The sequence below is a fragment of the Apis florea genome, unplaced genomic scaffold (genome assembly GCF_048593485.1).
Source record: "Apis florea isolate Af1SG1 unplaced genomic scaffold, ASM4859348v1 contig_3696_pilon, whole genome shotgun sequence".
Classification (NCBI taxonomy): domain Eukaryota; kingdom Metazoa; phylum Arthropoda; class Insecta; order Hymenoptera; family Apidae; genus Apis; species Apis florea.
In genome coordinates, this window is record NW_028256809.1 from 280,277 (window position 1) to 298,272 (window position 17,996).

The window sequence follows — 17,996 nt, forward strand, 5'->3', positions numbered from 1 at the left end:
TTTTATATTAAAGATTGCTCTTATAATATTAGTTTTCATAATTTAATTTATTTTATACTATGATATGTTTAAATGGAAGTTTTTTTCAGTTTATATAAATGTTAAATTTAAAATTAGTAAATGTATTATGTAGCATATCATTTCATTATATATTTCATATAACGTTATTCAAAATTAAAAATATAAGTACTTATTTATATATTAAAACTTGATAAAATTCTTACATAAATATTTAATATTAAATAATAATCTATAATAATCTATAATATCAATGTTGCAGTGACTAAGACTTATTTTATATTAAAAATCTTGAAAATATAATGAAATTTTAAATTGAAACTGAATGAACTTAACTTATGTCAGTAAAGTAATAAAATATATTATATATAGTACTAAAAATATAAAAATATAAAAATTTATATTATTGTTATATATCTTTTAAAAGCATAAAAAAACTGATTTATAAATATATAAATATTCTGGAGATAAAAACACATATGTATATATTTTTTCAAAATATTTAAATCATTTGATGCATTAATTTTTCCAAAAAAAATTATTTCAAATTATTAAATTTTATTAATTATTATTAGCTATTTTAAATATTATTTTAATACAATAAATAGTGAAAAGAAAAAAAAAATAAAAAAAGTAAAAAAAAAAAATAATGCTAATTAGTTTCAATGAAAAGATTAGTTATATTGAATTAAAATTTTATATTCTTAATTCAATTCAAAACAATACTCATTATAATGTATTTCGATCTCAATGCAATATTATTTTGCACTGTTAAGATAACAAAATGTGTGATAACTATGGTTTATTATAGTAATAAAATTTTAATTTTTAAAATTATGATGTAATTATATTATCACTAAAAATATAAATAATCAATATAAATATATGATAAGTGAATGAATTCCAAATTTTTAATCTTTTATAACAGTTTGAGCATTTTTTGTGAAATTAAGATTTTTTTTCTAATTCTTTTTTAACATTAATTTTTTTTATTTTTTCAATTTTATATATATGATATATAATATATTATTGCGATATTTTTAAAATCACTTGATAATATATTATTGTGATATTTTTAAAATCATTTGATAATATATATACTTATTATAATAAGAAATTTTATAGAATTTTTTAATTGATTATAAATATAAAAAAATTAGAATTAATATGGAATTCTCTACACGAAAATAATCTATTAGTTCACATTATTTAAAAAAAATGTATTTTTTCATTTCTTAGATATAAAATATATATATATATGTATATTTAGATATATTTTAAAATATAATATTATTTTATTATTATTATTAGATAAGATAAAGATGGATTATTATTATATGCATAAATAATTATTATATTTTTAATTATTGGAAATAATTAATTTATATAATAATGTAAATATAAATATATATTGATAATAATAAAAATAATAATATTAATATAATTAATTTATTAAATATTATTTATCCATTTATATAATATATAATTTATATAATTTATATAATATATAATGCAAAAAAAATTACAGACAAAATTATGATTCAAGAGAAATCAGGATTTATTATTCATACAATAATTGTTGAGCATGAAAATATTCCTTTAAATAAAGAAATAAATAAATCCTAATTAAATGTTTTTATTTTTATTTCTGTTTTAAATTTTTAGATATAAAAATGAAAAATGTATAAAAATTAAATAAAATAAAATAAAATAAAATAAAATTAAATTAAATTCAAATTTAAGTTATTTGATGCATTAATTTTATAAAAATTTGAAAAAACGAATATAATTTTTATGTTATCAATTTTTCTTTTATTTTTTTTGATTATTTGAAAAATAATTTCATTGATTCTGAATTTTTGGATATTTAATATTGAATTTTTTAGAGAATAATATTTTGAATAATTTTTTTTTATATATAATCGATTTTAATTTTTAAAATATTTGAAAAAAAAAATGATTACTATAAAATTTTTCTTAAATATGTTTTTATCATGCTGCATAGTGAAAAATATTTGATTTTGTATTTGATCATAAATTAATATTATCATAATAGTATTTATCCATAACGAGAGATATGGATAGATATTATGGATGAATTTTAGATATTCTTCGATTTGAAAGAAACTAAAAAATTAGCATTAGAATGATTAATATTACCAAACAAGCAATAAAAATTGACAACTATTATTATAACTTGTATAAATATTAATATGATAATTATGAAATATCTATGAAATATATAATATCTAAACTTCATATGGATTAAGATTTGCTTTTCTCAAATAATATTTTATTAATATTAGTTTATAATATTATATCATTGTAATTTATTCAATAAGAAACAGCTTTTTAATTAATTCGGCTGTTTCATATATTGTAGTTGTCTAACATCATGATATGTTTATATTAATAGAAAATATATTAATTTAGCAAAAAATTTATTAATTTATTAATTTATAATAAATTTTATTTATATTAATAAAAAAATAGGCTCATGTACATAATCACATATGTAAATAAAATTCACATAAATAAAATTTTATTTTTTTGTAAATATCTTGAAAACTAAGATTGAACATCGGATATGTATTAAAAAAAATTATTTGGAATCTTATCTTTTATAACATATTCAAAAATTATTAAAATCAATGAGGAAATCTTTTTCTAGATAATTTTTTTTTTTTATGATTTTAATAATTTTATATTCTTATAAAAAGATTACTATGCACATATTAGTTAATGATAAATTATAGTTTTTAAATTTTATTACAGAATCATTAATTTAATTATAGAAATATAGAACAAATGATAAATGAAATATTTTAAGAAATTTAAAAAAATATTTATTTGAAATATTTCATATTTTATTTGTTTTTCAAATGTTAAAATATATATCTGATAATGTAACGATATAATAGATTTACAAGAAAAATAAATGCAATAAAAATTATGCAAATAAAATATGTATATATTTTTAAAAAAAAAATATTTGAAAATACTTCATTAAAATTAAAAAAAATCATGAATATATAGAATTATATTTGATATATTTAGAATTCAGAAATGTTCTTTGTATTTCTTAAAAATTTATACAATTATATTGTGTATCTTATATTCTATGATATATTTGATTCTACTCATTTTTAAGTAAATTTGAATAGAATTATATTTTTAAATTAAATTATGCTTTTTTTGAAATGAAATTTTATTCATATTGAAATTTTTAATATCATTTTTTAAAATAATTTCTTTCATATGAAAAAATTGAAGATTGATAGAAATCATCTTTTGTATTTATGAAATTTCAAACAAATTCGAAACATTATGTAATTAATTTATAATTATTCTTTATGTATTAACTTTTTCTCTAAAATTTTCTTTTTCTTTAAAATTTTCAAAACATTTATAATACTTTGTTTTTTTTTCTAAATAGTAATCTATTTTATCATAAATTAAAAGTTTAACAAATTTTATTTCCTGAAATTTTTCAAATTCGAATTTCTAGCCAACAATAACAATAATTATAATTTTGATTTGTAAAAAATTAAATTTTTATATTTTATTTCTTCTTTATATAATTTATTATAATGTAAAAATAAATGTTTATTATAATGAAATTTCATTAATTAAAATGAATTTAATTAAGATATCTAAACAAATTTAATTGGATTATTATTAAATAAAAATAAGTTTATATCATATTGTCATAAGTTATCTAAATTATTCTAAATTACATTTATTTCAAGAATTTTGAATTACAAAAATAAATTTCGAAGTTCAAGAAGCTAAAATTTATTGATTTTTAAAGAATTTTAAGCTTTTAACTTTCGAGTACTTCATTTTTAATAATATTTTATATTCATTTTAAATAATATATAATATTATTTATAATAATATTAATTGTTGTATAATCGAAAACATGTTAATTATTTAAGAAAGTAGATGTTTTAAAAATTAATATATATTTTTTTTTGATTTGGTAATTATTCGAAGTAAAGAAATTTCGATAATTTTTAGATATGATATAGAATTTTAAACAATTTCTTCCTTTGCATATTATTGCTGTTTAATTTTACTTTGTATATTTGATATAATAAAAGACTGTTATTATTACATAATTTATAAGGAAATTTTTTGATCGATTTATATTTTTGGATGCCTTTTGCTGCAATATAGCTATACAAATAATAAATAAGTAGTGATTGCAGTCTTACATACATATAATCATAAATTTATATGTACAAGAGAAATTCTATAATAACAATTTTTTTTTGCAAAATTAAAACCACTTTTAAAAATTAAAACTGAATAGCGGTAACATGCAAAGGAAAAAGAGTAAATGCAATATATCTATAGCCAAATGAGCTAAATTTTGAGAATTGGAAGAAAGGAAAAAGTTCTTACACTTTTAATTTTTGGACTTTATTAATTTATTATTATTATTTTTGAGATATTAATAAAAAACTTTCGTTATAATAATTCTACCTATACATGCATGTTCTTGGCAAAAAAATGGATTTTTGAGCAATTTATTCGTTATACATTTTGGATGTCATTCACTGTGATATGTTTATATAAACAATAGAAAAACTGTTACACATTGTAAACATTGCCAAGAACATGCATATTAAAAAATTTATATTAATATCTTGGAAGCTAATAAAGATCAAAAGTTAAAATTTTTCGAATTTTCTCTCTCTCTCTCTCTCTCTCTCTCTCTCTCTCTCTCTCTCTCTCTCTCTCTCTCTCCTTCTTCTTCTTCCCTCCTCCCCTCCCCTCCCTTTCTCTCTTTCCCTACCCTTTCCTCCTTTCGTATTTCCTTTTATTTCTCAAAATTTTAGTTTGTTTGTTCCGGTCATATATCCGGAAAAAAATCTTGTCTTCTATATAATATTCAATTATTAAAATTGACGAGGATCTCTCTATTTCGAATAATTAATTTTGATTTTGTTGGTTTTATTATGTTTATAGAAAACAAAAAAAGATATATTTTATGAATGAGATAAAGAAGAAGAAAAAATTTATTTTATATTTATATATTTATATATTTAAATATGTTTTTTAAGTTAATATTTTAAGTTTCTAAGGATATATATATATTTCAAAAATTGTAGTTAAGACTATTATGTTAAAATAATAACTGAAATAATAGCTGTTGCGATGTCAAGCAATGGATTTAAGTTAATTAATAATAATTATTTCATATGAAGCTAAATCAGTCTCAATTCCGGTTTATTTCAGCTATTATTTTAAATTTATTGATTTAATACCATTGACTTAATTCTCTTGAATCGATACATACATCGTAATATGTTTCAACATGTATAGGGAATTTATATTTCAAATTTAAGCGACATTTAAACAGTAAAGAATATAAAAATTATTTAAATTATCTGGACATTATTGTATATCATATAAGCTTCTTTTTGAACAAGAGCTGAATTTGTATTTTTTTTTTATTCTTATTAATTATATTATTTTTTTTATTTTTATAATACTTTATATTTTTTTTATGATTCGGTTGATGATATTTTTAATACATTGCTGATCATATTTACATTGACATATGTATATATATGTATATATATTTATGGATGATCAAAAAGTAAATATTATAATTTACTTTTTCAAAAATCAATAAAGATATTAACATCATTTTTTTGAGAAAAAAATTTATGTTCTAAATTTTTTAAATAATAATTTTTTTAATTTTTGTTAAAAATATTTGGAGAAAATTTGGAAAAAATCTTTGAGAAAGCGAAAACGAAAAGATGATAAAAATCTTGTACTTTTAAAAACTTATTTTTTAATAAATTAAATATTTTCTCTGAATAAATAAAAAATTATAAAGTAAATAAAATATTGCTTGTGCATTCTTTACTTGTGTTACTTCATTAGTATTATTAAATGTTCAAATAAATATCTATAAAAAACATAAAATTATATAAAATTATCATTTAACTACAAAAAGTGCAAATAATCGATTGCTACTTAAAAATTTCTGATAATTTTTTTTTTATTATTTATTATTTATTTTTTTTAGTTATTATTTTAAATTCAAAATATGTATTTAAAAAAATAAATATAAAAATTAAATATATATAGTTGAATTTAACGTACATGTATATTATTTTTTTGTTTTATTATTTTTTGTTATATTATTTTGATACATTTTATGCAATAAAATTATTGTTGTAATAGTTTTAAAAATAATATTGGATATATTTTTAATTATAATTAAAAAGCAATCGTATTCGATTGTAGATCATAAAATTGAATCTACATATATTTGTTATTTATAACTTTTTTAGGCTTTATTAAGATATTTTCGTTTTTTTCTTGTCATTTACTTTATTTTTCATTTCCAAGAATAATATTAAAATATAAGAATAAATAGTACTATTTTTTGTATAAGTTTTTACAAATATAGTAAAAGTATTAAACTGTGGATTTTTATACAAAGTAAAATTTTTATGAACATAGATAAAAAAACGGAATTTAAATAGTGATTTTCTTTATTTTTCAAATATAATAATATTTATTATATTTTGGATATTTTTTGTATATAATATGGTAAATTTATTTATATTTTGTATAGATTTCATAGATTTTTGTATATTTAAATTTTATAAAAATATCTATTTTAATAATTTTTTTTTAAGATTTAGATGATTTTAAAAATTTAGATTTAGATTAAAAATTTGTATTTATTTATATAAAAATTTATATAAAAATTTTGATGCTATAGATATAATACCAAAAGATATAATAAACCTGAATATATTTATTAGAAGAATAATAATATATATTTCTTTCAGAATTATCTGTCATTTTCTGTTTAATTGATATGAAATTCTAAAATAAGATGTATTAATTGAAAAATAAAATATTTTTTATTGTGTTAATTTTAAATATTTTTTAAATATTATAACAAGAAATTATATTATTTTAAAATACTTATTTCTTAATATCTAAAGTTATAAAAATAATAATTATTTTTTTAGACATATTGTATTTTTATTATGATAAAGGACATTAATATATTTAAGAATCACTTTTAAAGTTCAAAACAAATATAAAAATTTCTATATAAAAATGTTAAAGCTTATTTATTAAAACAATTTATTATTTATTGTAAACAATTTAAACTCGTATATTGATTAAATTGATTAAAACTATTCGCGAACTGTTCATGAATTAATCAAGCAATTTGCTAATAGAATAATATTATTTAAACAAGAATTTTTAAGCTCACAAGCAATTGCAGAATTCGTGAAAATGATGTTAAAAAATTCGTTAAACAAAATACATTTCATATATGGTTTTGAATTCGCGAACAGATTTTTTGATATACTATCTTCTAATACTAATCATTGTTCATTATGATACGTGTTTGTAATTCGCTGAAGTTGTTCACACTATTGTGTTCTGAATAGTGTTATATTGTTGTGAACTATTTGCGAATAGCAATATAGATACGGCATTCGATAAAGAGAGATGGGATTAAAATAAAATAGCGATGTAACAGAAATAATATAATCTCTTTATATCTCTCATGCAAATTGCAATTGCTTATAATTTAATAAATAACTTTTAATTGATATTTTTATATACTAATTTTTGATCTCTTGAATTGACTCTTTAAAAATATTTTATATTTTAATAATCTGTATTTTTTTTTTAAAACTTCAACTTGTTTTTAGTAAAATAGATATTTGAAATAATAGTAAAATGATTAAAGCAATAGTAATTTTTTATTATATATATTATATAATACATTATTATATATATTATTAATATCATTTTACAGGAAAAAGTTATTTTAGAAGCAGATACTGTTTTCTTATTAATGAAGAAAGGATTTCCTATATCCCGAAATGTAAGAGCACAGTGGATGTTAGAACATTTAGATACTGTAATAAGTATTCAATGTTCAAATTTCAAAACTAAGGAAGCTGCAGAATTAGAAACTGTATCTGTGCTACCAAAAAATAAACCTGAATCTTGGTCTTCTGAAACAAGTCACCAGTATCTATATAAAGTGACTTCTACAACTTCAATAATATTTTTGGCTCATAAGTACAGGATGGTGTTTAATTTGGACTTAAGTCCATCTCTTGCAACTGTGGTAAGTAATTTCAAATTCAACAAAATGATTAAAATAAAATTTTTTTTTATCAACAATTGCAAATTATGATGAAACTTATGCGAAACGAAATTATGGAAATATAAATATAATGTTGAAATAAATAAATAAATAAGAATAATTGTATGTCAATATGAACATGCAAAAAAATATTAAAGAAAAATTAATATTCTAAATTTTTTTTCGATGGAATTTTTGTAGAAATGTTATACATAATAAGAAAACTATATCAAGTTTTTTTTCACTTGATTATTTATTAAATATGATTTATATTGTTTCTATTAAAATTATTATTATTATTATCATTATTATTTCCGTTTTATTAATTTTATTAATGCAACATTTTTTAAAATTGAAACAAAAATTAATATCCTAATATAAATGTTCATTTTGGTGATATTTTTTTTTAAAATGATATATTAATTTTTTTTATTTAAATAATTTATCGAACTTAATAAAATTTTTTTATGAATTAAATAACTGTTTCAATGTATCATTTAATTTAATAAAAAATTATATCAATATCTATAATTTCAGAAAAAACAAATTTAATATTAGATTTATTAATCATTATATTTATATTTATTAATCATTAGATGTTATAATCATATAAAAAGTTTTTTAATAATAAAAATTAAGAAAAAGTTATAAATTATATATAATATTGGAACATATTAACGAGTTTTTTATAATATTTTTATAATACATATTATTAGTTTTATACTATAAAAATTAAAACATTTACATTTACTTATTTTAAATTTAATATTATATCATTATATCATTTTATTATAAATATGCATAGTTGTAATTATTGTTTTTTTTTTATGAATATGTATTACTTGATTATAAATGTTATACTAGTTATGAAAAAATTAATATATGCATATATAAGCCATTAACAGCTAAAATTATATAAACCTATGTTACATTAGCATTTAATATTGTTTATAAAATATATTTTCGTTTTATTTTTATTTATCTCATTAAATTAATAATTTATTTTTATCAATTAATTTACTAAATTCGAAACTCAAAATAATCAAATATATATAAAATATTATAAATTTTATATTCTACAAATCTACAATATTTAAGTTTTTATAAAAATTTTGTAAATACAATATATAATATATATATAAAGAAGTATTTCATATATTAGAATAATTGACTTCATACATTATTTGATTTAGAATAAAATTATTATTAAAATATTTTTCATATATTATTCCTTTTTTTTTATAGGATATACAACATGGTGAAATAGTCATAGATGAAGTATATATAGCAACAAAACATTTTTTGGAAAGTATTATCAAACCTGTAAGTAATAACATATTATTTATCTTTATTATTGTAGAAATTTAATTTTATAATAATATAATATATATAATAATATATTTAATAAATCTATAAATCTACATATACATACTTTGAAAATGAAATCAAATTTAATATACATATTTATTATCTTTATTTATTATCTTTGAAGAGTTTCTTCGAATAATCAAATAAATAAAATAGTTGAAATAATTATATAAGAATGTCAATTGAAATTTATTTATTAATTTTTGTTTATTATTATTATTTTTTATTTATTAATTTATTCATTGTGGACAAGTCACAGAGAATTCTCGGATTTTCATTATTATCGATAAAGTATTTATATTAAATATATTTAGCCATTGGTTGACAATGTATTAAGTTAAGTTCAATTCAAATTTGTATCAAATAAAAAAAAGGGAGATAGAATGAAATGATGATATGATAAAGAGAAATAGCAGTCTCATTTTATTACATTATTTCATTTCATCAAACTTTAATTGCTTATAATTTTAAAATAAATAAATTTTTAGAGTTAATCTTTCAAAGATATCATGAATATATTAATATCTTATATGTTTATAATAAATATAGGAAAAGTAATAACAATAAAAAATATAATCTATACATATCTATAAATATAATCTATAATATACAATCTATAAATATACAGTGTTTTAAACATTTATAGATGATTATTTTTATATCAAAAATAAAAAAATATATTTCAAATGAAAATTATATCGAGAGAAATATATTATGATAATTATTTAACTTTAAGATAATCTTAGAGAGATCTATAAAGATCATTTAAATTTTCAGATGAAATCTTACGTTTTTTATTGAATATTTTTGTAATTAATATTAAATCATATTCAAAACAGTACCTTCATATATATTTTTCATAAATTGTTATTGAATTATTGAATTAGTTCAAATTTTATATGCTAATATTAGCGTTATCCAATATACATTATAAGAAGATTGCCCAATTTATATCATAGTGATTTATATATTTATATTTATATATATATGATAATTCTAAAAAGAATCAATTTTGCGATACATTGATAGAAATGAACTAATATTATCTTATTATTCAATTGCATCAAACAATTAATGTTATTAATGAATAAAATTAATAAATGTTTGATATCATTTTTATTTGAAATATTTTTTATTGTTATTATTATTATTTTTGATATTTATAAAAATAATGATACATATAAATATAGACATATTATGTACAATTTATATAAAAGTATTTTTATTTCAAAATTATTTAATGAATATAATCTTTATATTATATAGAGAATATAATCTCAATTTTTAAACTTCAATTTAATATCTTTGAACATCGAATATTTTTTTTTCTCTGAATCATTATATTTTAATTACTTTTGTTATTTAATATTCTCATTATCATCTATGACTTCTATTATTGGTCTTAAATAAAATATAAAATATTTATATTAAATATAAAAAAAATTAATTGTTTCATAAAATAATTCTTCAACATTCCCAATTTCCTTTTTTAAATAATCTGCAAATAATATTCAATAATATTCTGAACATTTAGTTTTAAATAATAGGATTTAATAATCCTTAGTAGAATTCAATATTTCAAAATTTTATATTTCATTAATATATAATTTAATATAAATTTATTTTTTTTTTCTCTATAACTTTGATTTGAAATTAGATAAATCGAGATAATGTCTTTAAATTATTTTGTTTATTTTTTTAGAGTAGGCACTTAAAACTTAATATGATTTTATATTATATCAGTAAAGCTATATCGAAACCGATATTATATCGAAATACTTAAATATCGAAATCGAAATAAATATAATTTTTTTTTGTATATTATAAGATTAAGATTTTTCGATTTAAAATGCGTATAAAATTAGAATTTATTTGTATAAAAATAATAACATATACTAATATATTATATTAAGTATATTCACTTTTATCGATTCTTCGATTTCTTCATTTTTATTAATATTTCAGTTATTTATAATTTATAATTTATTTTTAATTTATAAAATATAAATTCAGATTTATATTTTTTTCATATTTTTAAAATCTTCAATTCTTAATTGTTTAAACAAAATAATTTAGATAAAAATATACGTAAAATAAGATATATAAAAAGAGAATTGCTAATGAGAATTGCTTTACTTTTGTTTGTTTACTACGTTTACTTTTTTAATTAAAATAAATAACATGTAAATATTAATTAAACATAAATATATGTTAAATTTATCTCTTTAGTATTAATCACTAATTCTCTTTGGTATTTGGAATATCGTCATTTTTTTCAAAATTTTAAAATAATTTTTTTTAAAAAATATGTATCTAAAAATTTTCTCAATATATTTATAATATTTAACATTTATATAGATATGTAACATTTATATAGTATTATCACATTTTTTTTATCCAACTTTCTTAACATTTTTCCGATATCGTCTGCTTTATATTTATTTTCGCATACTTGAAATTGACTTATTATTACTTATCATTAGATATTATATATATAAATATTGCACAAAAATAAAAATTTGCATAAAACAAATTTGAAGTTAAATATTTTTGATATTCGTTTTTTAATTTTTTTTATATATTTCTTTATATATAAAAATTATATTACTTTTTTATATATTTTGAATATAGTCTTTGAATAATACTAGGTATAATTTTATAATAAAAAATCATGAGTTATGAATTTTGATATTTTTGATTTTTATCACATTTTCGATATTTTATCTATATACTACAGTTTGAACATTTTGTGTTTGAAAGTATAAGAATAAATTTTTTTTCTTTAAAATATCTTCATATTATTATTATTATTCATTCTGATATTAATAAAAACAAGGAAATAACTTTTTTAATTCATTAAATGTTTCCTATATTATTAATTCTTTTACACGAAAGATGAAATATCTGAAATATTTTTGTAATGTCGTTTGAATGAATTGAAAATATTTGTAATAGAATATTTAATTAATGTGATGTTATGGATGAGATTTTCGTAATGAAGAGGTAAATATTTCATTCAAAAATTTACATAAAAATTAATTTATAAAAAATTGAAAAAAGGACAAATATCAAATTGAACGAATATAATATTAATTTCTTTTATTTTATTTTCTAAAAAATAATAATTAATTTTTATTATCGAATCGAGTTAATAAATAAAAATTTAAATTTTAGATTTAGAAATTTAGTCAGAAATTGTAATGGCAGAAAATAAACCAAGCAAATAATAAGAATAATTTTTGGTAATAAACGTTGTATTTTTGAACAAAAATTGAAGCATTTTTTTTAAAATATAAAAAAATATAATGAATATTTGACAAATATAAAGGTAAATGAATATAGAGATTCCAATATATATATTATAATTTAAAATATTATTCTGTATATTTCATTGATCAATTCATTGATTGTCTCATTGATTAATTTTAATAAACATCATTAAATATAAGCAGAATATTAATTATACTAGTTTATATTAACTTCTTATTTTTTTACATACAAAAAACTATTATTTTATTATATTTTTTATATCAAATTATTTTTTTTCTTTTTCAATTTATATATAAAATTTTAGCATTTAGCTTATTATTTATGAAAAAATATTAAAAGAAAAAATTATTCAAAAAAGTAAATATGATGATAAACAAAACATTTTTTCGATTTCAAAGTTATTTTTTTTTAAAGATTTCATTTAAGTTTTTTTTAAATAAAATTATATATTTTCAATACGATAAAGTCAAAGTGCATCCAACGACTTATAATATTATGATTTTGAATATAAATTAAAAAACTAAATTAAAAAAGAAAATTCAAAAAATTGGTTAACTGATGATAAATACTGATAAATAATTGATAAAATTTTATTTGATAATTATTTAAAAATTAATGAAAAAAAATTATTTTAAAATAATGTTAACATCAATATGTCACGTTAGCTATCGCAACATAGAAATGTGTAAGAAAGTTTTGTATAGTGTAAATATATATACAACAAGCTAAGGTTCGTAATATTTCAAGTATAATATTTTTAATATAGCACATATACAGTCATTATATATATTTCATCAAAGCAAAAATTCATGGCTATTATACTGATTCTTACTGATTCTTAATCAGTTAACCTAAATATGAAACCTGATATTAAATCATTGAAAATATTAAATGATTGCAAAATATCAGAATCTCATAATAAAAATACATTTATAAAAACTCCAACACTATCACCGATATTTTTAGAGAATATATTGGACATAAACTATGAACTTACTGGATATTGTTGTTATAAAAAAATGAATATATTTTAAAAACAAACAATTTTGACAAAGTGAAAATTCTTCCTAAAAGTGCAGAGGCATATGGAAAAATTGTTTTCAAACATTTAAAAACATTAACACTTTCACTTTTCCGCCGCACCAAAAATGTGCACAGTGCTCGAGAAAGATAATTGCTTTGATGGTGTTTATTGAAAAAAAATTGATGATGAAAACAAAATATTGATGCTACATTTCCAGAAAAAAATACTCGATGTGCAATAATTCCAATCGTCATATCATCAACTCATATCATATGATACGCAGCATCTTATGCAGAGCGACTATAGTATAATGAAAAGGTTAAACGCTAAATTTTACTATACCAACTCAACTCAAAGGAAAAGGAAAAAGCATCTAGAGTTGTTCTACTATATATCATTCAACCAATTTGGACGTGCTGAAGGAAAAATTAGTGATATTGGAATATAAGATAACAAATATATCTAATATACAAACATAATAAAATTTAAACATTGTCAGCTATTTTTTTATTGATTTAAAACAAAAATATATATATAAATAACAAAAAATATACCAAATGAAGATGTCTACTGTATTAATCGAACATGCTTACAAAAAAATAATACATTGCAAAAGATATCAATAATATGAATACATATAACAATACTATAATTATAATTTTCTGAAATGAAAATTTTAATTGCTGCGTAAAATGCTCAGGCATTCAATCCATTGTGCATGAAATAGCCGATATCGTATGCACTATGTGAAGATGACTATTTTGCTAATTATATAATAGAGGCCATCCAATTTATAAAGAGTTGCAACAATATAAATTTCTAAGATCGAGACTCAAAATTCAATCTAATTAATAATTAATAACACATAAATATATTAACGAATGATATAGATATTAATCTTTGTACTACTGCAAAAATAGTCTAATAATATTCCAATATATCATTGATAAAGATAATATTGTGAACAATAACCTCAACATCTTCATATAGAACCATAAAAATTCTTCAGTAAACTTAGAGCAAATATTAAAAAGATAAAACGAATAAATTAGTCATCTAATTCTATTAACATGACGGCAAATTCATGATTTATAAAACTGCGCTATGCATCGTTTTATGGAATGCGAACAGATTCGTGTCGCAAGCATAAATTAAAAGTTTTCATTTTCAATAAAAAAATTTAAATTATACTCTGTAAACTTGTTATCGAAATTCATTTCACTAAAAAAATTATCTAAAGATAAGAGGATATAATATGTATACAATGTAATGTCCAAGCGATAGAGTACATTGTAGTACCGCTATAATAATTAAATAATAATAAAATCTAGTTTAAAACTAAGTATTACTTACTTAACTAACTAATACTAATACTAATACTAAATAACTAATACTAAACTTAAAACCATGTACTCTCAACTGACAACTAATTATCTGCAATCAACAAATAGAAGTGGCATAGTCCTATTATTATATATTGCTAAACATATAATATTTAATTATAATATAATATTTAATTATAATTAATACTAAACCTACCACGCGCGGTCAAATGACCGTTTTTTGAAATTTCGTTTAGAATTTCAAAGTTACTGTATCGCCATATGACTTATTGACTTTTCCTATAATGTAAATACAACCCATTTTTCAATATTCACAACTTTCTGTATTGTTTACTTTACGAAAAAATTTCATAGCATGTCTAGTCTACCATGAACAGTCATTTGACCGTTTGAAAAATTCATGTTATTTACGACGTTCGAAAGATGATCAAGAGTTTTCCGATATTGATAATGATATAGCAGAAAATAATTGTGACTTATTTGATAGCAATTCGAACGAAGAGAATATTTTGAATATACGAAGAGGACAAAAAAGAAAGAGATTCATAGTTAGTTCCGAAAGCGAAAATGAAGAAAATATTGAAACTACTATAGACGGAACTGTTTGGGAAAAAATAAAAGAAGGCTATAATCGCGGAAGAACACCGATTTATAATATTTTCAAGGAAATATCAGGACCGACAGGATACGCTAAAAAAAATATCATAAAGGGCGGTTGAATCAGCATTTTCCTTGATTATTGATCATAACATGATTGAACGTGTAAGAAAATATACTGAATTAGAAACATTTCAAGTTTTGAAAACGAAATGGAAAGTATCAACTGCGAAATTATATGCATTTATTGGACTTCTATATGCGCATATGAGGCTAAAAATATATGTATGTATCATATTTATGGAACACGAAATGGGGTCCGTCATTTTTCTCGAAAACTATGAGCCGAAATGATTTTGCAGAAATCATGAGATTTATTAGGTTTGACAACAAGAATAAACGAAGCCAACGCTTTTTATATAAAATTCTGATTAGCTTCTGATATGAGTAGTAAATATATAGTAAACGGCTTTCCATATTTAGGAAAAGATGAATCATCGGTTCCCCTTGGGGAGTACGTAACTTTGAAATTAGCAGAACCATATACGCCATGGGAGAAATATAACAACTGACAATTTTTTTACAAGCATGTCATTAGCGAATAAACTTCTAACAAAGAAAACTACGCTTGTTGGAACCATTTGCAGAAATAAAAGAGAGCTACTAAAATTAGCGAGACAGGCAAAGGATAGTATGCCACGCTTTTCAACAATATTATACAAAGCGAATGATTTTCTTTCAATTTATAAAGCTAAACCCAATAAAAAAGTATTGATTCTTAGTTCAATGCATTCATCTGTTGAAATTGAAAAAAGTGACACCTGTTTCCCAGAGACAATTAAATTTTACAATAGCACAAAATTCGGTGTAGATGTAACCGATCACATATTATTGTAGCACCAGAAAAATATTTTGTTTAATATCCAATTAGCTAAAATTTCTTTCTATATTAAGATACAAATGTTTTTTTGCAGCAGTCATTTGATCGCTCATGATAGGAATACGTATACATGAAATGTCGGTAGGTTTAGTGTTAAAGAAGATTTTAATATCTTTTTTCTAAGTTTGTGTAATAAATTCTTAACGTGAAGCGATTTCAATACAAAAAACGATTTTTGGAGTTTGATAATTATAAATCCAAGAGCATTCACAAAGTTTATTATCAAATAAGCTAGAATATATAAACACCAATGAACGCAATCTAATAAAATATTGATAGATCTATTAGATTTCTACATTGTCAAAGGTCTTTCATCTCGTTATATACAAGCATATTCTTAAATATCTTAAATATATCAATAAGTTGAAAAACAATTACCAACACAGACCACATAGTAAACACACACACTAGATATTGTTTCATCAAATCATTAATGCTTATTCTTCATTTTCCATTAAAAATGACATAAAGGAAGCAGTACAACATATTTTACAAATCATAAAAATAACTAAATTTACAATTTCTGAAGCAGTTCAGTATATTTGTATGAATTATCCAGAATTTATTATAGAACAAATTGTTTAAAAAAGCAGATTAAGAAGAACATGGCGAAACACTAAATCTTCTAACAACAAAAGACTATTGAATAGAGCAACCATTCATTCAATTACTAATAGTGCATAAAAATGAATTCTTCAGCAAATATTTAAACATCTTGACATCAATTAAATCGACTAATATCTTCCCTCGAGAAAGTAACTAAAAGAATGATAAAATATTAAAATAAAGAGTCTATTCAGAATCAGCAGGGACTAGAAGTTTTCAAGATGCGTTCAGCATTTTTTTTACTAAAGTATTTAAATTCTTCCTCATAAATTCTCAAGTAACAAAATTTGAAATTTAAGAATATTTATAAACTCCTTACATTTTCTTCAAACCATTCATATCTGAAGAAATCAAATTAATGATAAATCTTAAGGAAGCCTATGGTTATGATAGACAAGATAATCAAAATGCTTCTCAAAAAAAGTTTCATATTATTAACTTCAATATTCGATACTGCACTCATCGGAAAACTGAAGACTAATATGAAAATAAATTCAAACAAAATGAGCAATGCCTAAGATAAAAGTGAAAAAGCTATATTAGATATTAGAAAAACATTCTAAATTAAAACTAAAAAATAAATTACTGATATATAAAATTATCCTAAAATCTGTCTAGATTTATGAAATTCAATTATGAGACACCATCGAATATTAAAATTTTACAAAGATTTCATTTAAA

The 17,996-nt window shown here is 18.9% G+C and overlaps 1 protein-coding gene across 2 annotated transcripts in view; it reads left to right on the forward strand.

Moving 5' to 3' along the window:
- Positions 1-17,996, forward strand: part of LOC100866592 (KICSTOR complex protein SZT2) — a 93,326-nt gene that overhangs the window by 1,487 nt on the left and 73,843 nt on the right. For both annotated transcript variants that reach the window (XM_086914576.1, XM_086914577.1), the window contains exons 3-4: positions 7,832-8,149; positions 9,413-9,490. In XM_086914576.1, the coding sequence (XP_086770702.1) occupies positions 7,832-8,149; positions 9,413-9,490 (396 nt within the window). The remainder of the gene's footprint in view (positions 1-7,831; positions 8,150-9,412; positions 9,491-17,996) is intronic.